Below are 26683 nucleotides of genomic sequence, written 5' to 3' on the forward strand. Positions count from 1 at the left end.
TAGTTCCCAGGATCTTCCTTCTTCCCTTTTTTAAAGATTGGCACTACATTAGCCTTTTTCCAGTCATCCGGGACTTCCCCGGTTCGCCACGAGTTTTCAAAGATAATGGCCAATGGCTCTGCAATCACAGCCGCCAATTCCTTCAGCACTCTCGGATGCAACTCGTCCGGCCCCATGGACTTGTGCACGTCCAGCTTTTCTAAGACTGGGTCTGGACACAGAGAATAGTCGACACCCTGTTTCCTGGCAACTGATGGGCTGGGCCCTTCCCCCCTGCGAGGTGAGAGCTAAAGGGTTGGAGAACAAAGGAATCCCGTGACCTCCTGGCCCGGGAAAGGGGAAAGCCCAGAGAAGGAGGGGCTGGAGGGAGTTTTCAGTTTGGGGCTGGCTGGGGACGTGGAGTGAAGGGCAGATGGGGTTGTCTGGCTCCCTGCCCCCCAAAATGGACCCAGCTGAGGGATCTTGTTCTCTGCACCTACAAGCTCTGTGTTAGACCATGTCCCTGTCATCTAATAAACCTCTGTTTTACTGGCTGGCTGAGAGTCCCGTCTGACTGCGGAGTTGGGGGGCAGGACCCTCTGGCTTCCCCAGGACCCCGCCTGAGCAGACTCGCTGTGGGAAGCGCACGGAGGGGCAGAGGAGGCTGAATGCTCCGAGGTCAGACCCAGGAAGGTGTGAGCTGTGTGTCCTGCAGACAGGCTGCTCCCAGAGAGGAGACCTCCCCAGAGTCCTGACTGGCTTTATGGGGAGCAGTTCCAGAGCATCGCCCGGGGACTCCATGACAGAAGGGTTGCACCTCGATACGTCAGAAGTGATGTGTAACTTGTCTGTACCTGTGCATAAGATGCATCCCTGGGGCGGTCTCTCTGTCCAGCCTAGGGGGCAGTGGAGAATCCCGCCAGGGACTGAGCTGTGTCCATTGCCAAGGAGCACATAGGGACTAACAGAACTGTAGACATCTGATCCGGGCAGCTAGAGATTGTGTTTCTTTTGACAGTAAACCTGGCCGGGTGCCATCGTACCTTATTGGAGTCTGTGGTCATTGGGGGTTCTCTGGGGGTCTGCTGTGTCGGCGATCTGCGCAGAGCCGGGGCAGCACACAGGGAGAACACACACGCACGCACGCAGCCGACTGTTCTCAACATTGGATAGAGCAGAGCACCACACCCGTGGCGTCTGCTGAGACCCTCTTTGCCCCCCAGGGATTGCAGGGATGTGCTGGCTGCTTTCAGGAGCAGCATGTGGCCAGGGCAGGCAGCCTTAGCCCCCATGTGCCGCCGGACTTTTAGCAGCCTAAAATCTCCCTGTTTGGCTCCAGTAGCCCCTGGGAGATTGAGGCCGATTCCGGGAGACTCCTGGGGAAACCGGGGGGGTTGGCGACCCGAAGCACACTGGGCACAAGGGACGGGGCAGGGCAGCCAGTGGGGATGCAGGGAAGCTGCCTGGGGCTGGAGTGGACAGAGGGGGCTGGGGCTCCGTGACCCAAGCTGGCATCGTCCCTGCATTTAGCATGGCCCATGAGCTGTGCTCTGCAGCTTCCCCCGGAGACCCATCGCCGGGCGCTCGTCTCCCCGCATGGCGTGGGGCAGGCTGCAGGGGACAGGGGCTGTGGGCCAGTGCGGCCGCCATGCAGCAAATCTGGCTGGGGGCTTGTGGGTGAGATGGGAGCCACGCGCCACATGGGCCGCAAGGCCCTGGCTGGCGGCAGCCGGCGGGTCCCGGGGGGCCAGGACAGGCCTTTAGCGGGGCAGACGTGGCCAAAGCTTTTGCGATGAGCTCCTGGCAGAGGGTGGGGAGCCCAGCCGGGGGCGTTCACCCCTCCCCACCCAGCCGGGGGGGCCTCCCCCACCCAGCCAGCCGGCAGGGGATTTACCCCCAGAGCCCATCTTGCCGTGGGGGGGGGATTTACCCCCAGAGCCCGGCCGGCCGGTGGGGGGGGGATTTACCCGCAGAGCCCGGCCGGCCCGGGGGGGGGGCGGGATTTACCCGCAGAGCCCGGCAGGCCCGGGGGGGGGGATTTACCCGCAGAGCCCGGCCGCCCGGGGGGGGGGGGGATTTACCCGCAGAGCCCGGCCGGCCCGGGGGGGGGGATTTACCCGCAGAGCCCGGCCGGCCGGGGGGGGGGGGATTTACCCCCAGAGCCCGTCTTGCCGTGGGGGGGGGGATTTACCCGCAGAGCCCGGCCGGCCGGTGGGGGGGGGGGATTTACCCGCAGAGCCCGGCCGGCCCGGGGGGGGGGGGGATTTACCCGCAGAGCCCGGCCGGCCCGGGGGGGGGGGGGGGGATTTACCCGCAGAGCCCGGCCGGCCGGGGGGGGGGATTTACCCGCAGAGCCCGGCCGGCCCGGGGGGGGGGGGATTTACCCGCAGAGCCCGGCCGGCCCGGGGGGGGGGGGGATTTACCCGCAGAGCCCGGCCGGCCCGGGGGGGGGGGGGATTTACCCGCAGAGCCCGGCCGGCCCGGGGGGGGGGGGGATTTACCCGCAGAGCCCGGCCGGCCCGGGGGGGGGGGGATTTACCCGCAGAGCCCGGCCGGCCCGGGGGGGGGGGGATTTACCCGCAGAGCCCGGCCGGCCCGGGGGGGGGGGGGATTTACCCGCAGAGCCCGGCCCGGGGGGGGGGGGGGGATTTACCCGCAGAGCCCGGCCGGCCGGGGGGGGGGGATTTACCCGCAGAGCCCGGCCGGCCCGGGGGGGGGGATTTACCCGCAGAGCCCGGCCGGCCCGGGGGGGGGGGGGGGATTTACCCGCAGAGCCCGGCGGCCCGGGGGGGGATTTACCCGCAGAGCCCGGCCGGCCCGGGGGGGGGGATTTACCCGCAGAGCCCGGCGGCCCGGGGGGGGGATTTACCCGCAGAGCCCGGGGGGGGTCACCCTCCGGCCGGGGGCGGCGCTGTGAGCGGCCGGGCCCGGCGCAGGCGGCAGCGATGGCGGAGCGGGGCGGGCGGAGCGGTGAGAGCGAGCGGCGGGCCGGGGTCCCCTCCTCCAGCCCCCCCCGGGATGGCCCCCCCGACCGCCCCGCGAGCCCCCCCGGGATCGACCGCCCCGCGAGCCCCCCCGGGATGGCCCCCCCGACCGCCCCGCGAGCCCCCCCGGGATCGACCGCCCCGCGAGCCCCCCCGGGATGGCCCCCCCTGAACCGCCCCACGAGCCCCCCCCCGGGATCAACCCCCTCCAACTGCCCCGCGAGCCCCCCCCCGCGATCGCCCCCCCAACCGCCCCGTGAGCCCCCCGAACGCCCCCGCGATCAGCCCCCCCAACCGCCCCGCGAACCCCTCCCGAGCTGCCCCCGAGCCCCCCCGTTTCACCCCCCAAGCCCCCTCACTCCCCGCTCTTCTGTTTCAGGGGCCGGCCCCCTGCCGAGCCGCGAGACGCCCTCAGACGGACAGGTGAGGGGCCCCGGGGTGGGGGTTGGTCCGGCTGCAGGAGGGGGCTGGGCAGGGGGCTGCCCCCGGGGTGGGGGTTGGTCCGGCTGCAGGAGGGGGCTGGGGGGCTGCCCCCGGGGTGGGGGTTGGTCCGGCTGCAGGAGGGGGCTGGGCAGGGGGCTGCCCCCGGGGTGGGGGTTGGTCTGGCTGCAGGAGGGGGCTGGGCAGGGGGCTGCCCCCGGGGTGGGGGTTGGTCCGGCTGCAGGAGGGGGCTGGGGGCTGCTGCTGGGGTGGGGGTTGGTCTGGCTGCAGGAGGGGGCTGGTGGGCTGCCCCCGGGGTGGGGGTTGGTCTGGCTGCAGGAGGGGGCTGGGCAGGGGGCTGCCCCCGGGGTGGGGGTTGGTCCGGCTGCAGGAGGGGGCTGGGCAGGGGGCTGCCCCCGGGGTGGGGGTTGGTCTGGCTGCAGGAGGGGGCTGGGCGGCCGGCGGGGGGGCAGGGTCGGGCTGCCCACAGGGGGCCGGGCTGACTCGTGGCCCCCCCCAGGCCCAGGAGCTCTCCAAGGAGGAGAAGCTGCAGCTGCGGAAGGAGAAGAAGCAGCAGAAGAAGAAGCGGAGAGATGAGAAGGGGCAGCCAGCTGAGCCCTCCCTCCCTGGGCACCCGCAGGGCCAGCCGCCAGGTACAGCGGGGGGCTGCCCCTTCTCAGCACGCCCCTGTCACTGACCCCCAGGGCCGGGCTACGGCCCAGCCTGGGAGCAGGCCCTGGGAGGGGCCTGCAGTGACCCAGAGCCCCGGGGTCTCGCTCTTCCCCCAGGGTGGGCCACGTGGTCTCACCGCCTCCTGAGACTGGGCCCCTGGGCCTGCAGCCCCCCTGCCCCACCCCGGGAGCCCTGGGCAGCGAGTCTGGGACAGACCCTGGGGGAGACGTGTCCCATCTGGGGGAGCAGCACCCCACTGCCAGCGTCTGCAGGGACACCCAGCCAGCGCGGGCAGACAGGCGGGTGTATCGGTGGCCTGGCACACAGAGAAGTGGTTCCAGCAGAGTCCGTTCTGGGCAGCCAGCGCCCAGCCCAGCCGCAGCGACCCCCGGGGTTCAAGCTCTGTCTGGCTCCGGCTCGCTCCTTGGTCCGAGCCCCGGGCAGTGCTTCCAGCAGCCAACGCTTATCCCCCCGCCTGCCTGTTGCTCTCCGCTGGGGAGTGGTGTTCAGCTGCCCTGTGGAGAGGTGGGACGTGATCTTCTCCCCCTTGGAGCTGCCACTGTTTCCTCTGGTAGGGGGCTTGGGCAGCTCTCCCCCTGCCCTGAGAGCACACAGCCCTTTTCCCCCCACTCAGTAACGATGCAGCACAGGGGGAAACTGAGGCACGCACAGGGCTCATAAAATATTACAAAAAATTCCCACTTTGTCTCAAGCCTTTGCTCATTTGCACGTGACCCCTGGGTTATGAGCTCTCTGTCTGTCTGGGTTCCATCTCTGACCGGGGCACACCCGACCAGCCATGGCACAGCCCGGCTACTGTCCCCATGCTACTGGTGGGGACTGGAGACCCAGTGCCTGGCCAGTCTGTGGTGAAGCAGGGACATGACCCCTGGTCTCCTGCATCCTCGTTGCGTGCTCTGACCACTGCGTCCCCTCTCCCTCCCGCCATGGGCCGTGTGCTCTCTGGATCCTGGGGGTGCAGGAGGCTCCTGCATGCTGAGCGGTCTCTCCTCTTGTAGGGGCTGTGCCCCCCATGCTGGCCCCAGTGCCCAGCGAAGGCCTGGCTGGCAGTGAGAAGCCGGCGGTGGGGAAGAGCAAGGCAGAGCTGCGAGCAGAGCGCCGGGCCAAGCAGGAGGCTGACCGCGCCCTGAAACAAACCAAGAAAGTGGAGTCGACCCCGGCAGCTGCGCCGGCCAAGCCCAGGCTGCCACCCAGCGAGCCCCAGTCCAGTAAGGCATTCCCCTCAGCATTGTGGGCTCAAAGGGGTGCGGTGCAGCGCCCGGGGTCCAAAGCAGTGCCTCCTGGGTGGGCTGGGTGAACCGATGGGGGTTCAGGGCAGCGACCCTGGGTGGGGCTGGGTAAGCTGGTGGGTGGCCCGGGGCAGTGCCCCCAGGGTAGGGCTGGGTGAGCTGGCGCGGGTTCTGACACAGCATCCCCTGGGTGAGCTGGCAGGGAGCCCAGAGCAGTGTCCGCTGGGTGAGCTGCCAGGGGGTCTGACACAGCATCCCTGGGTGAGCTGGCGGGGAGCCCAGAGCAGTGTCCGCTGGGTGAGCTGGCGGGGAGGGGGGGTCTAGCTCAGCACCCCCTGGATGGTGCTGCCGCATCTCCCCTGTGCCCAGGTCGCTGTGATTGTGCTTTTGCCCTCGTCCCCCACCCCCTTCCCGGGTCCCCATGCTCTTTGTTGCCCTCCGCCCCTCCAGGATGCCTGGGTCACCGTGGAGTGTGGTTGTGCCCCTCCCCCGGTGCCTGGGTGGCTCCGTGTTAGGGTCATGCCCTAGCCCCCAGCTCAGCCTGTTCTCCTGGCTCCTGCTAGTGGTGAAGCGGGTTCCGGAGCACGTGCAGGTGGACGACCCAGCAGCACAGAGGAGACTGGCGAAGAAGCTGGAACGACAGCAGGTACGGGGTGCCCGAGCACTGCCACATGCCGTGTGGTCTCGTCTCCGTGAAGGGGGACGCCTGGGGTGGGCGGGCGTAGTGGGCTAGAAGGCTGTGCCCAGGGGGGGTCAGGGGCAGGAGATAGGGGCATGGGGCAGGCTGGGTGGCAACGGAGGCGGGGCAGGCGGGTGGGGTGGCTGTGGGTACAGACAAGGTGTGTGGATGCAGATCCTTCCGTCTCAGCGCATTCTGTTATACCCAGGGGCTCTGCCCGCTCCCTCCCTGGTGCGTTCGGCTGTGACCCAAACTAAGGGTCTCCCTTCACGCCAAGTGAGGGAACTCACTCATCTGCTTATTAACGATAACCAGCCTGTCTCCGTGCTGGTCAGGGGCTTTGGGGCCCTGCCTCGCTGGTTCTGTTCGGCGGGGCCGTCGTGACCTGTCGTAGCCCCGTCCCTGTTCTGTGCCTAGATATCAGGGACGGTTCCAGGTAAGCCAGATGGCTGTGTTTGGTACTGCTCCCCAAAGGGTAATCCCAGGCACCCCCGTTGTATAGGTTACATTGGCCAGGTGCTTGTTCATGTAGGTTCCTAAGCAGCATGTGATATCAATGTGTATATGGATCCTTTACATACACTTAGGCCCTAATCGCTGGCTCACCTCCTGATGGGCAGGTTGGCTGTGCCAAGCGAGGGGGTGTCGGGGCTGTGCCCGGCGGGGTAGGAGTGGGGAGTGCGCCGGGGCAAGCTGTGCCCACTGGGGAGGAGGAAGGTGGGCGGTGTCTGGCAGGGGTGAGGCCAGGGGTGTGGGATGTGCCATGGGCAGGCTGTGCCCACTGGGAAGGGGGCAGGTGGGTGGTGTCTGGGGGGGCAGGGGCAGGTGGGCGGCACCCAGCGGGGTTGGGGGCAGGGGTGGAGGTGTGTGCCATGGGCAGGCTGTGCCCATGGGGGAGGGGGCAGGGGCAGGTGGGCGGTGCCTGGTAGGGGAGAGGGCAGGGTGGAGGTGTGTGCCATGGGCAGGCTGTGCCCATGGGGGAGGGGGCAGGGGCAGGTGGGCGATGCCTGGTAGGGGAGAGGGCAGGGTGGGGGGTGTGCCATGGGCAGGCTGTGTCTGGCAGAGGGCCTTTGCCGACCTGCACTGAAGCAGCGTGCTCTGAAATTTCCGTGCCAGGTTCCTCTGAGGCCAGACTATGGCGCCAAAGTCAATCTCTTCTCCCACTTGCACCAGTACAGCCGGAAGAGGCCGCTGACCCAGCAGATGAGGTTTGTGCTCCCCGCCCGGCCCTGAGGCTGGTGAAGATGTCTGCTGCAGCCTGTGCTCTTGGGCTGGGCTGTGCCCACGCAGCCTGGCCTCCGTGTGTCCTTCCTGGATGAGGGGAAGCTGGTGAGCCCCAGCTGGGGCGACGCCCTGTTGCTGTGGGCTGCCCAGCTCTGTGTGCCCACCCCAGGGGCAGGTCTTGCTGCCCCGGTGGGGCTACAGGGCGAAGGGTGAGCCATGGCCAGTTGGGGTGGGTTGGCCGGGACATCCCATTTGCCTCATGTGGGGAGGGTATGGGGCAGGGGACGTACTGGCTGTGTGTGTGTGGGGGGTGGTGGTGGTGGTATGGAATGAAGGGGGCACCCAGTGTGTGTTGGAGGGGTATGGGGTGAGGGGGGCACCCTATTACTGTGTGTAGGGGTGTCTGGGGGACGCGGTAACCTGGATGGTTAGGGGAATATGTGACAAATAGGGAACCCTGGCCTGGAACAAGTGTGGGGCAAAGGGTGATGCCCCAGGTGTGTGCGTGGCCGGGTGACGGGGATGTGCTGGAGGTGTGTGGGGGGGAGGAGGCGTGAGGGGGATGCCCTGGGTGGGTTACGGGGTGACGGGGATGTCCCGAGTGTGTGTGGGGGTGTGTGTGACAGGGATGTCCTGGGTGTGCATGGGGATTATGGGGTGACGGGGATGCCCTGGGTGTGCGCGGAGGTTAGGGGGTGACAGGGATGCGGTGTGGGGGTGACGGGGATGCGCTGGGGGAGGTGATGGGGATGCGCTAGGTGTGTGTGGGGGCTATGGGGTGATGGCGATGCCCTGGGGGTGTGTGCAGGGCTGATGGGGATGCCCTGGGTGTGTGCAGGGGGGTGTCTGGGATGCCCTCGTTGTGTGCGGGGGTTACAGAGTGACGGGGATGTGCTGGGTGAGTGTGGTGGTGATGGGGATGCCTTGGGAGGAGGTGATGGGGATGCCCTAGGTGGGTGTGGGGGGGTTATGGGGTGTCAGGGATGCCCTGGGTGGGTGTGGAGGTGATGGGGATGCCCTGTGGGGAGCTGATGGGGATACCCTGGGTGTGTGTGTGGGGTGGCCTGGTTCATGAAGGGCACATGTGCCTCTCACTGACAGGTTGATCGCTTGGGGGCTCACCATGGAAGCTCTGGGGAGGTGACCCAGCACTGGGGGCCGTAGGGTCCTTCCCCTTCCTCGCTGGTGGAGCCTCCCAGCTCCAAGGCCTCTCATCTGTGCCCTGTGTCCCCAGCATCCCCTCCACGGCGATCCATCCCGCCGTGGTGCGGCTCGGCCTGCAGTACTCCCAGGGGCTGCTGAACGGCTCCAATGCACGCTGCCTCGCCCTGCTGCAAGTCTTCAGACAGGTACCGCTGACCCCCCGTTGCACCAGTGCCGGCTCCCCCCAGGGGCGCAGGCTGAGAGGCAGCGTCCTGCCCTGGCTCGGGGCCTGGACCCGGGCCCCTCGCTCCCTCGAGCTGCGCCAGTCTGTCGTGTGCCGGCTCCCTAGGCTGGTGAGGCCAGGCCCTGCATGGTGCCGCAGCCCAGCCTGAGGGCAGAACGGGTGGGGCTGCTGGCAGCTGCCCGCCACGGAGCCTGACTAACTGCCCCCCTCCCCCCACAGCACTGCGGGTGCCCCCTACCCCACCCCAGCTCTGCCGGTGCTCCAGCCCCAAGCACCCCAACCCTCCACTGCCCCACCCCCCCGTCGTCTGGAAGCCTTGCTCTCCCGCTCTGCCAATGCCCCTCTGCAGTGACCGGCGAGGCAGGCTGTGCTAACCGAGCAGAGGCAAACCAAGACAAAACGGATCGTTTACATTTTTTAAAGTTTATAAGGGAAAACCCCACCACTGTACCAGGCGCAGAAATACCTAGACGGTTACCGAGTACTCACTGCTTGTGACGATAAGCTTTTGGTTCCCCCTCACTAGCCTCGCGCACGCTGCTCTTCCTCACGCTGTCCAAGAACACGGAGCTGGATCAGCGACAGTCCGGGTCACTCCGGAGAATGAACTTTTCCTCCCCTGGGCTGGAAGTCCAGCTCCTCGCTGGCTGTCCTGCTCTTTGCCTCTCTTCAGCTTGCCGTTCTCCTTAGAGTCGCTGTCCTGCGGCTGCATCTCTTCCCATGGCGTGTATCCACAAGCGGGCTTCCTACACCTAGTGGGCCCTCACCTGCCCACTGGGCGCATTTCCTTCAGTACCTGTCACGCTCAGTCCATACGCTGCAGGCCTGGGGAGGGCGGGCTTCTCGTTTGCTGGTTCCAGGATCTGCTTTGTGATCAGTTCCCTTTTCACCAAGCATCTTTCCCTGATACTTTCTCCAGCACGTCTGTAGTTTTTATTCCCATGCCCTCCCGTCTCTGGTAGTGCCTGATCACATACCCAGCTCTGCTTTCTTCTGCTCCTCGGGCCCTAAAACCTTCCCTCTGTCCCTCCGTTGCACTTCCCAGCTCCTCCTTCTCATCTTCCTTTATTTGATCACCTCGCCGCCCAGCCCAGCCCAGCCCAGTTCACCGCTAGCTCAGCACCTCCCTTCTCCTCCGCCTCCTCAGAACCTGTCCCAGCTGCCCCCTCCCAGCTCGCCCTGCCCCTCGCCCCATGACAGCACTCTGAGCTAGCACGGGCTCGGGTATGCCACCTCCGCCCCACACCAGCCCAGTCTCTCTCCATGTCCCGCCCGCCCATGCCTGCTCCTGGGAGATGTTCCCAGTTAACACGCCTGGGTACCTGCTGCTCTCCCTAGATGAGCCCCGGCTGCCTGCCCCCTCCACTCCTCTGCCAAGCCGGGATACCCTGTCCCGGTGCCTGGGTGTCATGGTCTCTTGCCCTGCTTGTTCCAGGTGATCCGGGATTACTCAACGCCACCCAGCGAGGAGCTCTCAAGAGACCTGGTGGCCAAGCTGAAGCCCTACATCAGGTGAGGCCGAGAGAGATGGGACGGCAGGATCTTCCAAGGGAGGGGCTCTTGGGGCTGCAGTTCATATGGGTACCGTGCCTGTGGTTCTCCCCTGGCCCCCCCAGTCCAGGCTGGTCATCTCCACTGGCGCTGCCATTCTCCCCCAGCCTGCTGTTCCTGCTCCCCGCCAGGCCCAGGCTGGGTATTACTGGGCAGGGGCTTCTCTGCAGATGCTGAAAAGCTGCTAATCCCCATTAATGAGCCTAGGCGCTCCCCCGCCCTGGGGGTGCTGCCTGCCCCCCCCAGATCTGGCTCCAGTCCGTGCCCCTCAGCGTTTGTCTCCTCTCTGCAGTTTCCTGAACCAGTGCCGGCCCCTCTCTGCCAGCATGGGCAATGCCATTAAGTACCTCAAGAAAGAGATCTCAGGCCTGTCCAGCACCCTGAGAGAGGAAGAGGTGAGCAGGAAGCCTGCAGAGGGGTCTGTGGGTTCACCAGGGCTCCAGGAGGGGCCTGCTCAAGGGGCGGTAAAGACACTAAGTCGCTGTGGGCTGAGGCAGGTACTGCCAGGGATCAGAAACTGGTTAGGAGACAGGACACGGGGTAGAGTAAATGGTCACCTTCCATCACGGCTGAAGGCAAACGGAGGCCTTGAGGTGCTGAACTAGATCTCGTTAATGTATTTATTGATGATGGGAATTGGGGGAGCAGTGAAGGGCAGAATGTGCCGATGACACTGAGTTACGTAGGGTCATCAGGACCAGAGGAACTTCAGGGTACATCTGCACTGCACACTGCGTGTAGAATACATTCACAGCCAGCCCCCAGCACTGGTATAACTAGGACTGCGGCCAGGGAGCTCTGCTCAGGTGAGTACAGACCCTCCTGACCTCTGGGAGTACGCACCGGGGCACGTACCCTACATGGCTGGGCTCGCCCACGCAGCACCCCATCCATGCTGATGTTCTTAGCATTGTAGTGTCCCACCGCTAGACTCCTACCCCGCTGCAGGGAGAGGCTCCGGAAGTGGATGGGAGGCAGCTGGGGAAGGCTCTGGCAGCTGGGGAAGGCTCTGGCAGTGGGGAAGCAATGGGGAAAGGCGCTGGCGGCTGGGAAGCAATGGGGAAAGGCTCCGGCGGCAGGGAAGCTGTGGGGGAAGGCTCCAGCAGTGGGGGAAGGCTCCGGCAGCAGGGAAGCTGTGGGGAAAGGCTCCGGCAATGCGGGAAGGCTCCAGCAGCTGGAAAGCCGTGGGGGAAGGCTCCGGCAGCTCCCTGTTGCAGGAATCTTTCCCTACAGTGGGGAACGTTTCCCGCAGCTCCCTGCTGCCTCCCACCTGCCAGGGCCTTTTACCGATACGTGCAGCTACACATCACAGTGTGGACGCAGCCAGCGTGTACCTACCTTAACCTACATGCTGCCCCAGGAGCGGTGCCGTGTAGATGCATCCTCAGAGAAGGCAGCAGAACAGGACTGCCTGCAGTGATTTCTGTGTGCTCGTAACACCTGCAGCTCTGCATTGTGGCAGCGACTATATTCAAATCTCATGCTTTGTGTCATCGGCCACTGACCTGCAGGGGGTCAGGAAGGAATTTTCCCCTCAATGCACAGGTGGCAGGATGGATTCTGTTTTTTTCGCCTTCCTCTAAAGCATCAGAGACTGGCCACTGCTGGAAATGGAACACTATGCAGGGTGGTCCATTGCTCTGGGGTGGTGCAGAGAATCCTTTCTACGTGCCCAGCTGCTGGTCTTGCTCACAGGCTCAGGGTCAAATTGATGGATAGATTCGAGGTCGGGAAGGAATTTTCCCCAGGTCAGGTTGGCAGGAGCCTTGGTGATTTTTCATCTCCCTCTGCAGTGTGGGGCTTGGATCGCCTGCTGGGATCATCTGGGCATGTCTGACCTGATCAGTTCTCTGCCACTGCAGGGGCCACAGCCCTGGGGGCACCTTGGTCTCTCCAGTTCTCTGCCTGTGGCCACAACTGCTCAGACTCCTGAGGGCTGAATTGTTGTAGTTTAACTAAAACCTTTTTGGGGTTTGTGTAGGGCTGGAGAAGTGGGGTTCTGGGAGGGTAAGGAGTGCGCTCGCGGTGTCTGATAACAAGTGACACGTCTGGAACTGGGTGTGGAGGCCTGGGGTGGAGGAAGGTTGCCTCTTCCACAGTGATAATCACTTTGTGGTGCCAGGGATTGTGATCTTGTAGCGTGAGAGTTCTTTGACAAGGGCTGTCTTGTACCCAGTGCTGCTCAGTGTTAACATGTTCCATATGGTGAGAGACCCCAAGGTCTAATCGGGACGTCTGGAGAGCTGGGGCCATGGGGGCTGGGCCTTCACATGGCACATATTGACATCAAAGTGGCATTTGCTTGGTTGCCGAGTCAGCAGCCCTCCCTCGGTTCCCTCGCGCCACTGTTGTATTAATTTAGATGGAGCAAATGGGCCAAAGGTGGTAACAGAACCCAGCCACCGTCCAACATTAAACAGTTTTGAACCGGGGGCAGGGCAGGGGTTGGTATCCAGAGACCTCAGCCTGCCCAGAACCAGGGCAAACACCCCATTAAACAGCCTGTTCACCTGCTATTACAGCTACAGAAAAGAAGGGCAAACAGTTAAAGCATTTGAAATATAAAGCATTCAATCAGGCTTTCCTTCCAACAGCATCCCTTGTTCCCTTGCCCTGTAGCCGGAGAGGGTTTTAGAAGGAAATTCACCCAGCTGTTTGACCCTCTCTCGACGGTATCGGCTGTCGTTATGGGCAGAAAAGAAGTGCGTTGCGATGAGCTGGAGCTGCTGCTGCTGCTGTTAAAGTCCAATCCTGCTTCATCCCAGGTGGTATCTGGGATTCGACTATGGCCGGTGGAGGTGGCGATGTTGTCTGGATCTCTGTCTGGCCTGTTCTGGTCAGGACGCCTCTAAAGGCAGGAGGTGGAGGTAGCAGCCATGATGGTGAAGTTCAGTTGAGTAGTCACCATCTGTTCTTCCTCCCCATCCTTCTGTCTGTCGTCTCCCCCCCTTCCAAAGTCTCTTGAAGGACCCACAAGGGGAGCAGTAGGGGAAGAGCTCATCCCCTCGTTATTTTGTCCACCAATTAGGCCTGATCTCTGTTTCTAACCATTAGAAGGTCAACACTCCTCGGATTGGATCAGCATGGCTTTCTTGGTGCAGGCTACTCCCGTCTCTCTCTGGTTCTCTTGCACCTGTTGATAACATTCTTTATGGAAAATGACTTGACCTACTTTCCACTGTACGTTTCGAAGCAGGCAGAAGTTACAGACCACCCGTGCCAGAGATAAGGAGCCTGGCGAGCACTCGCCTGCTGACTTTCTCCTTCCTTCAGACTCCTCTTCTACACCCAGTTCGGTGACAAACTGCTGCTTCTTCTGCTCTTCGTGTCGCTCCGCGCTCTCCTGTGGACATTTCCGCTGCCCATCCCCCATGCGGCGGGAGGCAGCGCATTGCACTGACCATGTGTTAGACTCTAAACCTGCAGGGTGTAAGCCAAGCCCCTCCTGCTAGGGGCTCGGTCCCCTGCCAACAGACATGGCCGATGCCTTTTCTGCCTGGGGCAGAGCCACTTCCCCATTAGGTGCACAGGGGGTAAGGACTTGCAAGTCGAGGGAGGCGTGGCTGAAATGCACCTGCTCGAGCAGTCCGTGCGTGTCACTCAGACCTGGAGGAGACGTCCACCTCCCTCCAAGGAGCCCACAGGCTAATCCTCAGCGCGTGCCCTGCGAGCAGACCCATGCCCGGGCAGCAAGACAACTTTAGCAAATCGGCACGGGTGACACCAACGCTGTCAGCACCCCCTGCTGCTATCTCAGCCCAAGGCTGGCTACTGCCTTGGCACCGGTCCCAACAGAGCCGGAGCCAGCAGAGACACTGTCATCGCTGCAGCAGGCAGGAGTGTGGGGCCAAGCAGAGACAGGCACGACTCCAAGCACAGAGACGTCGCCCCGTTGGGAGGAGAGGGCAGGCTGCCGTCGCGCTCTGCCAGGAGAGCAGGGCTAAGTCACGTGGCACTGACAGAGTGCCCCGGGAACGCCCTCACTGAACCATTGGGATCCCTGCTGGGCCACTGCTGGTGCAGAGCTGGAGCAGAGGCCTCCCCTGTGGCACTGGCCAAGGAATGTGCCTCGTCACCCTCACCAAACTGTGCCTTCTTCCCAGCACCAAGCAGAGACGCCTCCCCGCGTCTGTCTGACGGAGGCCTAGAGGTGGTACCGGGGACCCCTCTCGCAGGAGGCCAGAGTGGCTTTGAGCTGACCTGTATACCATGCTACACTGGCTCCGTGCGGCTCATCATCCCACATGTTCCCCAGCAGATCCCCTCTGGGATGTCTAGGAGGAGGAGATGGAGCTCTTCCCGGTGGCCTCACTGCCCAGACCACCGTCTCCAGAGTCTGACGTCAGCACTCCAGGATGGAGAGCACTGGAGAAACCCTAGGAGCCCCAGTCTCTGCTGGAGGAGGCGGTCAGACCAGCCCTTGCCTAGCAGTTGATGACGGAAGCGTTCCAGCATGTCCTGGCTCAATGGCGGAGACCCTGGATATCCAAGTGATGGCCATACGAGAGGAATCTCACAAACGTTGACTCCCTCACTGCGTCAGCCCTGGTCAGAACTGTTCCACCTGTGACAGAAAGCACACTGGAGCCAGTCGGGGGGTGCAGTCACTATCCACCCTACCTCTGAACAGGTGAAGTCAGATCAGAGACCTCTGAAAAACGGAGCCCTTTGACTCCCACCCAAACTCAGGATTGTGAGGTAACTACAGCAGTGTGGGAAAATCAAAATAGACAAAATGGACAAGGACCCCCCCAAAACTGGATGTGTGCAGGCGCGAGGTCTCCTCAACTGCTTCATTGCAGCGCTGGGTGGCGACTGCTGGGGGTGTTCACCAAATCTAATTTCCTGGGGCTGGAGAGGGTGACCCCGTCCTGCTGGAAGTGCCACAGGGTGCCAGGAGGACTTAAAGGAGTCATGAGAGATGGCCAGAGCAGCCGTTCAGGCTCTGACATGGCCACAAGGTCGCAGGCCATGGCTCTGACCAGGAGCTGGGCCTCCTGTCAGCCTCAGGAATGCCAGGAGAGATGCAGCATGCCGTGTGTGATGCGTCTGGGAAGTTATTGAAGGTGGGCATAGCAGTGACTTACTGCCCGGGAACTGCCTGCCAGTGACTAGGGAAGGGTTCAAATGCGGCCCGGGAGCAGAGCAGGAGACTGGAGGTGTCTGTGGAATTGGCTAGGGGGAGGCGAATGGGTCATGAAGGACTGGCTGAGACTGACTGTATCAAGGGGTGATTTCGAAAGACAGCGGGAATCCCAGCCTCTGAACAAAGGACACTTAACAGCAGGTGGCTCTCGCAGGAGGCAGGGGTGAACTCAGCAGGCTCTGCGAAGGCGAGGCCGCTGTGGTAAGAGCTCAGCTCACAGAAAAAGAGGCACTTGGCCAGTCTGAACCCTGTCTTAGCCTGTGTTTCTCTCTGCTAACCGAAGGGCTCCTGAGGCTGTGTCCAGGTGACTGGGAACCCAGCTCTCTTTGGAAAGGCTGCCTGGAGCTGCTGCAGGCAGTGCCCAAAGATCCCTGAGGGGCTGGAAGTTTCTGAACAGGGCTCTGCTTGAGTTGGCCTGGCTGGGTAGAGCTCATGGTGAGAAGCAGGAGTGCTGGAGCATGGAGGCTCAGTGTTGGAGGCGTTGAGGGTGCACGGCCAACCCTTGTGGAAAAGGGTGGCCCTTTGGGGTCTGGCACGTTGACGGGGTGCTCTCAGGAAAGGCCACAGCATAGCACAGTCAATCCGGTGGATCCGTGACACCATGTGAGGCTCCCATTCGGGAGGATAGAGCTCTTCAACAAAGGAAGCGACCCAGTGCTCACTTCGATGACTTCAGAGCCACCTTGAGAATCTACACACCAACCCCTTACAGCAGGGGTGGGCAAACCTTTTGGCCCGAGGGCTCATCGGGGTGCGAAACTTCTGGAGGGCTGGGTAGGGAAGGCTGTGACCCCCAAACAGCCTGGCCCCCGCCCCCTCCTCCCACTTCCCGCCCCTGACTGCCCCCCTCAGAACCTCCCACCCATCCAAACCCCGCCCCGCTCCTTGTCCCCTGACCGCCCCCTCCTGGGACCCCCCACCCCTAATCACCCCCGGGACCTCACCCCCTATCCAACTCCCCCTGTCACCTGATTGCCCCAACCCCACCCACACCCCCGCCCACTGACAGGGCCCCTGGGACCCCACCCCCTATCCAATCTCCCCTGTTCCCCATCCCCTGCCCCTGCCGCCCCGAACCTCTGCCCTATCCAACTGCCCCCTGCTACCTGTCCCCTGACTGCCCCCCAGGACCCCCTGCCCCATATCCAACCCCCCTGCCCCGACCCTCTTACCAGGCCACTCAGAGCAGCATGTCTGCAGACGCGCCGCCCCACATGAGCGCACAGCCCTGCCAGCCAGAGCACTGCCCATGCGGCAGCGTAGCTGCGGGGGAGGGAGGACAGTGGGGGAGGGGCCGGGGGCTAGCCTCCCGGGCCAGGAGCTCAGGGGCCGGGCAGGACGGTCCTGCGGGCCATAGTTTGCCCACCTCTGCCCTACAGAAAACCCCAACTGAGGCAGCAGGCTCCCCTCTTCTCCCAGGGCAGGCAGCCACGGTACCCGTTGTAAAAACTATTGTGATATCCTCTGTCACCCACCCTTCCCCACTGCAGACTTGATGGGAGTGTTTGGCTCCAGTGCAGGTCCCATCAGGAGCCAGTCTTTGGGGGCTGCCTTGCCCGTTCCGTTGAGCGTGGGACGATCTCACCTCAGACAACGGATGCTGAACGTAGTCTCTGGAAGACAAAAGGGGGCTTTTGTTTCATGCATGGCCAGAGGAGACTGAACTGCTTCAGGACAGCAACACTTCCCTCCATGGTTCCACCTCTGCAGCCCAGGGCTGGTGCATGGCTCCTGGCTTCAAGACACGGCCACCCAGCCAGCCCACAGGAAGACCCAGACGTTCGTGGGGGATCAAAGCGTTACCATTCAGGCTCCCTGCGGCCCTGAGAGTCTCCAGGAAATGCCTCACGCTGGTCGCGGCTCCCCTGAGAAGTCAGGGCACTTACGGACTTGCTGCTCAGAGGCAAGTCGCAGCAGGCGGAAGTAGTAGGCTTGGAACATGCTCTGTCCCTGTCCCCCCCACTGGTGAACTATTACTAATAACTGTTAGGGGCTTCCCCTCCGCGCCCCCGCCCCTTGTCCCGCAGACAGAAGACCAGGAGTCCGAAGTGCAGGCAATCCCATGTTAATTGGGGTTGATCAAGCAAGCATATCCAGAGCTCTGCACACTGGGAGAGCCTTTTTCCCTTCCCTCCTTCTTCTTAGCAGGCCCAAATTGACCTGTAGTGCCCGGCCCTAGCCCCACCCCTTACAACCTGTGATCATATTCTGTCTTGGGGGGCCTTGAGTCTGGGGGCTTTAGTAGAATCATAGAATCATAGAATCATAGAATATCAGGGTTGGAAGGGACCCCAGAAGGTCATCTAGTCCAACCCCCTGCTCAAAGCAGGACCAATTCCCAGTTAAATCATCCCAGCCAGGGCTTTGTCAAGCCTGACCTTAAAAACCTCTAAGGAAGGAGATTCTACCACCTCCCTAGGTAACGCATTCCAGTGTTTCACCACCCTCTTAGTGAAAAAGTTTTTCCTAATATCCAATCTAAACCTCCCCCACTGCAACTTGAGACCATTACTCCTCGTTCTGTCATCTGCTACCATTGAGAACAGTCTAGAGCCATCCTCTTTGGAACCCCCTTTCAGGTAGTTGAAAGCAGCTATCAAATCCCCCCTCATTCTTCTCTTCTGCAGGCTAAACAATCCCAGCTCCCTCAGCCTCTCCTCATAACTCATGTGTTCCAGTCCCCTAATCATTTTCGTTGCCCTTCGCTGGACTTTCTCCAATTTATCCACATCCTTCTTGAAGTGTGGGGCCCAAAACTGGACACAGTACTCCAGATGAGGCCTCACCAATGTCGAATAGAGGGGAACGATCACGTCCCTCGATCTGCTCGCTATGCCCCTACTTATACATCCCAAAATGCCATTGGCCTTCTTGGCAACAAGGGCACACTGCTGACTCATATCCAGCTTCTCGTCCACTGTCACCCCTAGGTCCTTTTCCGCAGAACTGCTGCCTAGCCATTCGGTCCCTAGTCTGTAGCTGTGCATTGGGTTCTTCCGTCCTAAGTGCAGGACCCTGCACTTATCCTTATTGAACCTCATCAGATTCCTTTTGGCCCAATCTTCCAATTGGTCTAGGTCCTTCTGTATCCTATCCCTCCCCTCCAGCGTATCTACCACTCCTCCCAGTTTAGTATCATCCGCAAATTTGCTGAGAGTGCAATCCACACCATCCTCCAGATCATTTATGAAGATATTGAATAAAACCGGCCCCAGGACCGACCCCTGGGGCACTCCACTTGATACCGGCTGCCAACTAGACATGGAGCCATTGATCACTACCCGTTGAGCCCGACAATTTAGCCAGCTTTCTACCCACCTTATGGTGCATTCATCCAGCCCATACTTCCTTAACTTGCTGACAAGAATACTATGGGAGACCGTGTCAAAAGCTTTGCTAAAGTCAAGAAACAATACATCCACTGCTTTCCCTTCATCCACAGAACCAGTAATCTCATCATAAAAGGCAATTAGATTAGTCAGGCATGACCTTCCCTTGGTGAATCCATGCTGGCTGTTCCTGATCACTTTCCTCTCATGCAAGTGCTTCAGGATTGATTCTTTGAGGACCTGCTCCATGATTTTTCCAGGGACTGAGGTGAGGCTGACTGGCCTGTAGTTCCCAGGATCTTCCTTCTTCCCTTTTTTAAAGATTGGCACTACATTAGCCTTTTTCCAGTCATCCGGGACTTCCCCGGTTCGCCACGAGTTTTCAAAGATAATGGCCAGATAATAGATAGTTTTCAAAGATAATACCCCATCCCTCCACAACTACCCCCTACCAGGATACCTTCTGTGCTGCTTCCTGCAGCCGCTTCCCTCGCGAGTAGTAGCCAAGTCCTGCCCACAGCTCATTCACATCCTGTTCCCAAGACACACAGCCAGGGGTTACGACTAGTCGCAAAGGGCCCGGGATTAAAGATCAATGGGGGTGTTTTCAGGCCCCTGCCATGGGGGATTCTCACCTCCAGGGAAGCTTTGGCGAGTGCTTGCAGCGTCGGCCATTTCTGCATCCACCTGTTACCACCTCTTGGGAAGGGTAGGGAGTGAAGTTGTGTTTCGGGCAGGGTCACTGTTTCTTTGGCTTTTAGTGTTTCTTATGCCCCCCGCACGCACACAATTCCCCTTGCCCCTCCTGACCAGTTGCTTAACCTTGGCTTGGGAGAGGAGTCGGGCAGCCTTCAAGTGTATGCTCCTACATTAAACTCCCACCATACCCAGCAACACTTTACCTCTCTTCCTTGTCTTTTCACATTGTGCAATAAACCCCATCGATAGCGGGCAGATGCAACACACAGCGTCTTTGTTCACACATGTTAGTTAGAATATCAAAGATCAAACCCCAAATTCTCTCTCAGGCTAACAAAGAGGCCTTGATCCTAACAGTAATGTCTCACCCTCCTGGGCACAGCGTTCACGGGAGCCTTGTCGACGCCAGCCAGAAAAGTCATGCATGACCAAGGGTGGGCTCCAGCACGGCAGGGACTTACTCTTCATGGCTGGGGCCAGGACAGCCATGGCTGGCAGCGCTAGCTCGCATGTTAGCATGCTCAGGAAGTCTCGTGCCAGACGCCAGCTGCGGTCCCTCTGAGTCTGGATCAGGTCAGTCTCGTCTCCACTGAGCCTTCAGATAGCAGGGACGTGTCTGCCCCAGCATGTCGCGGCAGAGCTGCCGGTGCTTGGGCCCCACACACACTTGGAAAGGGTTGCCCTTTCCATCCCCTCACCGATGAAGACACTGATCACGAATGTCTCAGGCTGGGGCCTCACTTGGGTCACTTACAGATTCACGGGACTTGGTCCCCGGCTGGCATGGAGGGAATGTCTTGGAGCTCAGGCCGGTGTGACATTCCTCCCTGTCCACTGGAATTCAGCCCTGCAGAGCCTCCTGCATGACACACCCAGCATCGAAAAGGGGAGGCCTGCTCCTCACACGTCCGGAGGCCGTCAGGGTCTGGACTCGACGCCATCCAAACAAGGTGACGCCGCTGGCCCTACCATCCCCCATGGCAGCCAGCAAGAACCCAGAGGGTTTCGTGAGCAGTCTGTGAGCAGCCCCTTCGCCACCATGGACGATGCTGACGCTCAGAACTTTGGCTCCCAAGAAGGACTGAGCCCAGGATTGTCCCCAGAGCTCGTCCTCCTGCAGTGGAACAGCCTGCTGCACCCCATTCCACCTGCTCCCCGATTCCCACGGTGATCTCCCACAGTCCGTCTCATTGCCCTGTTGGGCAAGACAGCTGTGGCTCACAGCCCTGTGACAAATGTCTGTCAAGCCGCCGATCCAGCTCCTGGACCTGATCTCGCAGCACTGTGGCCAGCTGCTGCATCCAGACCTGTGGTCGCTGCACCTGATATTGGCTGTGGGCTGACTCAGTGCTGCGGGTAGGCACTGTTCCCTCTGGGCCTAGGAAATCCTGATCGAATGCAGGAAAATATCTGCCAGACCGATGGACTCATCTAGGTGGAAGGTGGTCTCAATGTGGCAGCCCAGCCCAATTTGTTCTGAGCCCAAGTTTCAGTACCAAAGATCCTGGACTCCCTGTTACACTGGAAGCAGGCTGGCCTTCACTTCGCTCTGTTAACGCGCCCCTCGCAGCATTTCAGCTTGCCCATCTGTGCGGTTGTGCCTGGTCTTTTCACACACCCCTCTCCCCAGTATCGAGATTTCCAAGGGACTCCTGCGTTGATCAGAGAACCTGCCTCTGTCTGGGACCTCCATTCAGTCCTCCTGAGAGTCGTGGTACCTCCGTTCGAGCCGCTCTCAGGACGTTCCCTGCACCACCTCACTCTGAAGTTGGTCTTGCTAGTGGCTGTGACTTCAGGGACATATTGTTGAGCCTCCCTGTGGGACAAGGTGTGCTGAGCCCTTAGCTGATGTTCACAGCTGAGTTGGTCTCAGATTTCCATCTGAATGAGCCAGTCCACTGCCAGACTTCCTCCCCCTGCTGCACTCGGTGCCAGGAGAAAAGAAACCACACGCGTGATGCTTTGCTTTGTTGTATTGACCAAACCATTCCGACTCCCCCATCCATTTATTGCCAGAGCACTGGACCAAGCCATCTCTTCACGGAGAATATCGAAGTGGATCACAGGCTGTCCCTGGCTGCATTACCAGCTGGCTGGTGCGCCTCCCCACCGAACACGCTGGCGCTCTCCTTCAGAGCCCAGGCAGCTCTTCCGTCTGCTTCAGACACGCGCCAGGATCAGGGACCTGCATGTAACCCGCGGACCTTGCCAAACCCTATGCCCGGTCTGAGCCAGGTCCTCTAGTCCTGGCCAGCTGGAGCCCTTCATTCCCCCGCCGTGAGGGGCACTGCTTGACAGTCACCAGCAGCGGGCTCCATGCTGGCCTGTACTCGGAGAGACCGGTTACTTACTGGGCCAGAGCTGGGGTGCTTCGCGATGATGCAGTCCGTGTGGATCCCATGACCCACCCTCTGTCCCTGCTTTCAGAGCCCTTAGCTACCAGGGGCTTCGAGCTGCGAGGGACCGTCACAGCCGCCCTGCCCCCCTCCCGTGGCACGGGAGCAGGAAGGGGGCTGGGGTGCATGTGTAGCCCTGAGGCACATGGCTATTAAAACGTTACATCCCATGTGCACGAGGCGCCTGGCCACGTCCAGAGGGACCGGCACTGCCTACACCCAGCATCTCGCAGAACCACCGCCCCAGCAGGGGTGTAACAGCTCGCGAGGTGCTCTCTGCCTCATCGTTACAGGGGATGAGACTCCCATTACCGGTGGATTTCCTGCTGCTGGCTGATCACTGATGAATAAAGAGATGGGGGACTCAAGTTCAAGAGTATCCTGCCTCTGTCTCCCTCTGCCTATATCCACCCCTCAACCTGGCGTGTCCCCCCTCCTGCCTTGGCTCCCGCCTCCTCCGCACCCTGTCCCCCATTTCACACAGCTCTGCATTTGAGTCAACAACTTCCTCTTTCTCCTGCTGCCCGGAGCCGGGCTGGGGACTCGGCAGGGAACATTCCCCCCTGCAGTCAGGTCTGGCCCCAGTGCAGAGCTACGGGCGCTGTGCTGCAGGGAAACGGGCAGGGGACTAGGCAGGGAACGTTCCCCCCTGCAGTCAGGTCTGGCCCCAGTGCAGAGCTATGGGCGCTGTGCTGCAGGGAAACGGGCAGGGGACTCGGCAGGGAACATTCCCCCCTGCCGTCAGGTCTGGCCCCAGTGCAGAGCTACGGGCGCTGTGCTGCAGGGAAATGGGCAGGGGACTAGGCAGGGAACGTTCCCCCCTGCAGTCAGGTCTGGCCCCGATGCAGAGCTACGGGCGCTGTGCTGCAGGGAAATGGGCAGGGGACTCGGCAGGGAACATTCCCCCCTGCAGTCAGCGCTGGCCCCGATGCAGAGCTACGGGCGCTGTGCTGCAGGGAAACGGGCAGGGGACTCGGCAGGGAACGTTCCCCCCTGCCGTCAGCGCTGGCCCCGATGCAGAGCTACGGGCGCTGTGCTGCAGGGAGCCGGGCAGGGGACTCGGCAGGGAACATTCCCCCCTGCCGTCAGGTCTGGCCCCAGTGCAGAGCTACGGGTGCTGTGCTGCAGGGAGCCGGGCAGGGGACTCGGCAGGGAACGTTCCCCCCTGCCGTCAGCGCTGGCCCCAGTGCAGAGCTATGGGAGCTGTGCTGCAGGGAAACGGGCAGGGGACTCGGCAGGGAACATTCCCCCCTGCCATCAGGTCTGGCCCCGATGCAGAGCTATGGGCGCTGTGCTGCAGGGAGCTGGGCAGGGGACTCGGCAGGGAACGTTCCCCCCTGCAGTCAGCGCTGGCCCCGATGCAGAGCTACGGGTGCTGTGCTGCAGGGAGCTGGGCAGGGGACTCGGCAGGGAACATTCCCCCCTGCCGTCAGGTCTGGCCCCGATGCAGAGCTACGGGTGCTGTGCTGCAGGGAGCCGGGCAGGGGACTCGGCAGGGAACATTCCCCCCCTGCCGTCAGGTCTGGCCCCGATGCAGAGCTACGGGTGCTGTGCTGCAGGGAGCCGGGCAGGGGACTCGGCAGGGAACGTTCCCCCCTGCCGTCAGCGCTGGCCCCAATGCAGAGCTACGAGCACTGTGCTGCAGGGAGCCGGGCTGGGGACTCGGCAGGGAACGTTCCCCCCTGCAGTCAGCGCTGGCCCCAGTGCGGTTGTAGAGGGCTCTGTCCCACTGAGATGGCAAAGGCCTGACTGACCATATTAAAGATCCTTGCTGTCTGTCAGAGTTGGAGTGTTATCTCCTGTGGCCTGGCCAAATTCAAGCCCAGGTAATTTATGTTGAGCTGAGCTAACCCCCTGCAGTTGTTTCATAGAGGATCCTCCTTCACCTGCTGCTCTCATCTATTTTGCAGCATTTCTGTGTGGCTGTTACTGGTGCCCAGTTCCGTCCCAGAGTGGACTGCACTTCCATATGGGTGGGGTGGTGGGAGAGTGCTTTGGAGCCTCATAGCTGGCAGGTGCTACAGGAATGGCAGCGGCTCTGAGCCAGCCTATTCCCTGCCGGAGAGAGGGAGTAACCCCCCTGGGTTTCCTCTCCAGCCCTGTGGGGTGATGGGTCCTTTGGACTCAGGGTAAGGCCTGTGCCATGCAGTGCATCCTGGCTCCTGCTCATGAGGATGGGATGGGGGAATGGGAGCTGCCCTGGCTGAATTGTACAGCACAGACCCGTTCCCTTCCCTTCCTCCTCCAGTGCGGAGGGGCTCTCCCAAACCACGTGCTGGGGGCCTGCGGCTGCTAGGCCCAGTCAGGGCGCCCTGGGTAGGTGGGATGGGAGTGCTCCCTCCTGGTAGGAATGTGGAGCATGGCCAGCTGTGGGATGAGCCGGAGGGAAAGATGTCAGGGCTCTCAGGCCCCAGTGTGACTGTCACTGCCTCTCCCCAGGCGAAGGGGAAACTGCAGGGCAGCATCGAAGGATACGTGAGGGAGAAGATCCATCTGGCAGCCGAAGCTATCTCCAAATATGCCTTCGAGAAGATCAGTGACCGTGATGTCATCCTGGTGTATGGATGGTATGGAGGAGGGGGTTTCCCTATGCAGATGATCTGGCCCAGGGTGGAGGAGCCTTCCTTATGTTCACTGTGGGCAAACTGGACAGTCCCAACCAAAAATACAGATCCTTCCAAAGGCTAATGCCCATGAGCAAAGTTGACTGGAAGGAAAATGTATACAGAAAAATGTGAATGGAAATCAGGTGTTCTTTAAGATAAATTATTTAGATAACTAAAAATCCATGATTCCACAATCGCAGAAGAGAACAACTGTGCCTAAAAGCCCATCCTGAATCAGTGGGGAAGTGAAGGTTGCAGTAAGAAATAAAAAAGCAACATATAACAAATGGGAAATAAATAGTAATTGATATAAACTAGAAGCTAAGAAGTGTAGAAAATTGATAAGGGAGGCTAAAGACCTCAGGGAAAAATCAATGGCTGTCAGGGGTAAGGATAATAAGGAGTTCAAATATATCAGGAACAGAAGAAATCCAAGCAATGGTGCAGGCCCATTACTAGATGGAGATTTTGGTAATATTGTTAATGATGTGGAAAAGGCAGAACTGTTCAATAAATATTTCTGTTCAGTATTTGGAATGAAGCAGAATGAGCTTTAAAGAGTTTGATCTGTTTAGTTCAGTAAGAAAAGTGAGAGGTGACTTCGTTACAGTGTCATTACAGCACCTTCACCGGGGGGAGAACAGTGAGGGCTCTTCAATCTAGTGCAGAAAGGCAGAACAAGAACCCATGGCTGGAAGCTGGAGCCCAACAAATCCAAACTAGAAAGAAGGCACAAAATTCTCACCAGGAGGGTTATGAATTCTTGGGACAAACTGCCAAGGGCAGGGGTGGAGTCTCCCTCTGTCGATGGCTTCAGATCCAGACTGGCTGCCATTCTGAGTGTGCGTTAGCCTAACGCACGTTATTGGGCTCAGTGTCAGGGTAACTGGATGAATTTCTCTGACCTGTGATATGCCAATTAGTCTAGATGGTCCCTTCCTGCCTTAAGCTCCATGAATTCACTTGTGGTGTCCTGTCAGCTCCTCCTTAGTGAACCGCACACTGTGTGATGCCTATGCCAACGGTTGTGCCTTCCGGGTGATTGTGGTGGACAGCCGGCCGCGGCTGGAGGGCCGAGACACACTACGCAGGCTGGTGCGCAAGGGCATCCGCTGCACCTACGTCATGATCACCGCCATCTCCTACGTGCTGCCCGAGGTGAGCAGGCAGCTGTGCTGAGGGGAAGGGCATTGCTAGGGTGATGGAGGCAGGGCCTGCTACAGCCGTAGATTGGTGCTAGTTGACGTGCTCCCCCCCGCAGGTCTCCAAGGTGCTGCTGGGGGCTCACGCACTGCTGGCCAACGGCTCCGTCATGTCCCGGGTGGGGACGTCCCAGATCGCGCTGGTGTCCAAGGCCTACAACGTGCCTGTGCTGGTGTGCTGCGAGACCTACAAGTTCTGTGAGCGGGTGCAGACGGACTCCTTTGTCTCCAACGAGCTGGGTACGTGTCCTGCGTCCTCCCGTGCCGTGGGTTCCGCTCCCCTCAGAGCAGCTGCTGGCCACCGTGCAGCCAGGCTGACCAGTGTATGGCACGTCCCAGCACTGCATCCTCCTCTGGCCAGTCGGGGAAGTCATGGGGGGCAGGGAGGGGCTGTGTGGTGCCAGCCAGCTCCTTTGGCTGGGGGGCTGTCCGAGTGCTAGCCGGTTCCTCCGGCCAGTCAGGGAAGTCATGGGGAGCTATCCCCGTGCCAAGCAGCTCCTCCCAGGGAGGGGGTGCAGGTGCACCCTAGTGCTTGACCCTGTAGCATGTCTCTATAGACGACCCCGATGACCTGATCATGCCTGGGAAGGGAGGAGCCCAGCTGCGTAACTGGAAGGAGAACTCATCCCTGCGCCTTCTCAATCTGGTCTATGACGTGACCCCCCCGGAGCTGGTGGACCTGGTGATCACGGACTTGGGCATGATCCCGTGCACCTCGGTGCCCGTCGTGCTGCGTGTCAAGAACGTGGAGCAGTAGTGGGGGAATGGGGGCTGCACGGACCCTCAATAAACCCTGCTGATCTCACGGCTGCCTGCTGGGACTGCGTGATTGGGGGACAGGACCAGAGCTGCACTGCATGGGCCCCCACCTGTCCTCAGGGGAACCGGCCCCGCCCCACGGGTTCCTCTCAGAGTACCCGGCCCCGCCCCGGCCTGCCCCTAGGGGAACCGGCCCCGCCCCACGGGTTCCTCTCAGAGTACCCGGCCCCGCCCCGGCCTGCCCCTAGGGGAACCGGCCCCGCCCCATGGGTTCCTCTCAGAGTACCCGGCCCCGCCCCGGCCTGCCCCTAGGGGAACCGGCCCCGCCCCATGGGTTCCTCTCAGAGTACCCGGCCCCGCCCCGGCCTGCCCCTAGGGGAACCGGCCCCGCCCCATGGGT

General features: G+C 61.3%; 1 protein-coding gene across 1 annotated transcript; it reads left to right on the forward strand.

Moving 5' to 3' along the window:
* Positions 1-2888: 2888 nt before the first annotated feature.
* EIF2B4 (eukaryotic translation initiation factor 2B subunit delta) lies at positions 2889-26329 on the forward strand. Its single transcript, XM_073335412.1, has 13 exons — positions 2889-2949; positions 3343-3386; positions 3904-4036; positions 5075-5284; positions 5869-5951; positions 7101-7192; positions 8443-8557; positions 10031-10107; positions 10439-10541; positions 24156-24283; positions 25303-25480; positions 25584-25764; positions 26082-26329. Exons 1-13 carry the CDS (start codon positions 2925-2927, stop codon positions 26279-26281), a joined length of 1569 nt encoding a protein of 522 aa, XP_073191513.1. The 5' UTR covers positions 2889-2924; the 3' UTR covers positions 26282-26329.
* Positions 26330-26683: the final 354 nt, after the last annotated feature.

This window comes from Lepidochelys kempii, chromosome 3, assembly GCF_965140265.1.
Source record: "Lepidochelys kempii isolate rLepKem1 chromosome 3, rLepKem1.hap2, whole genome shotgun sequence".
In the NCBI taxonomy this organism is placed as follows: Eukaryota; Metazoa; Chordata; order Testudines; family Cheloniidae; genus Lepidochelys; species Lepidochelys kempii.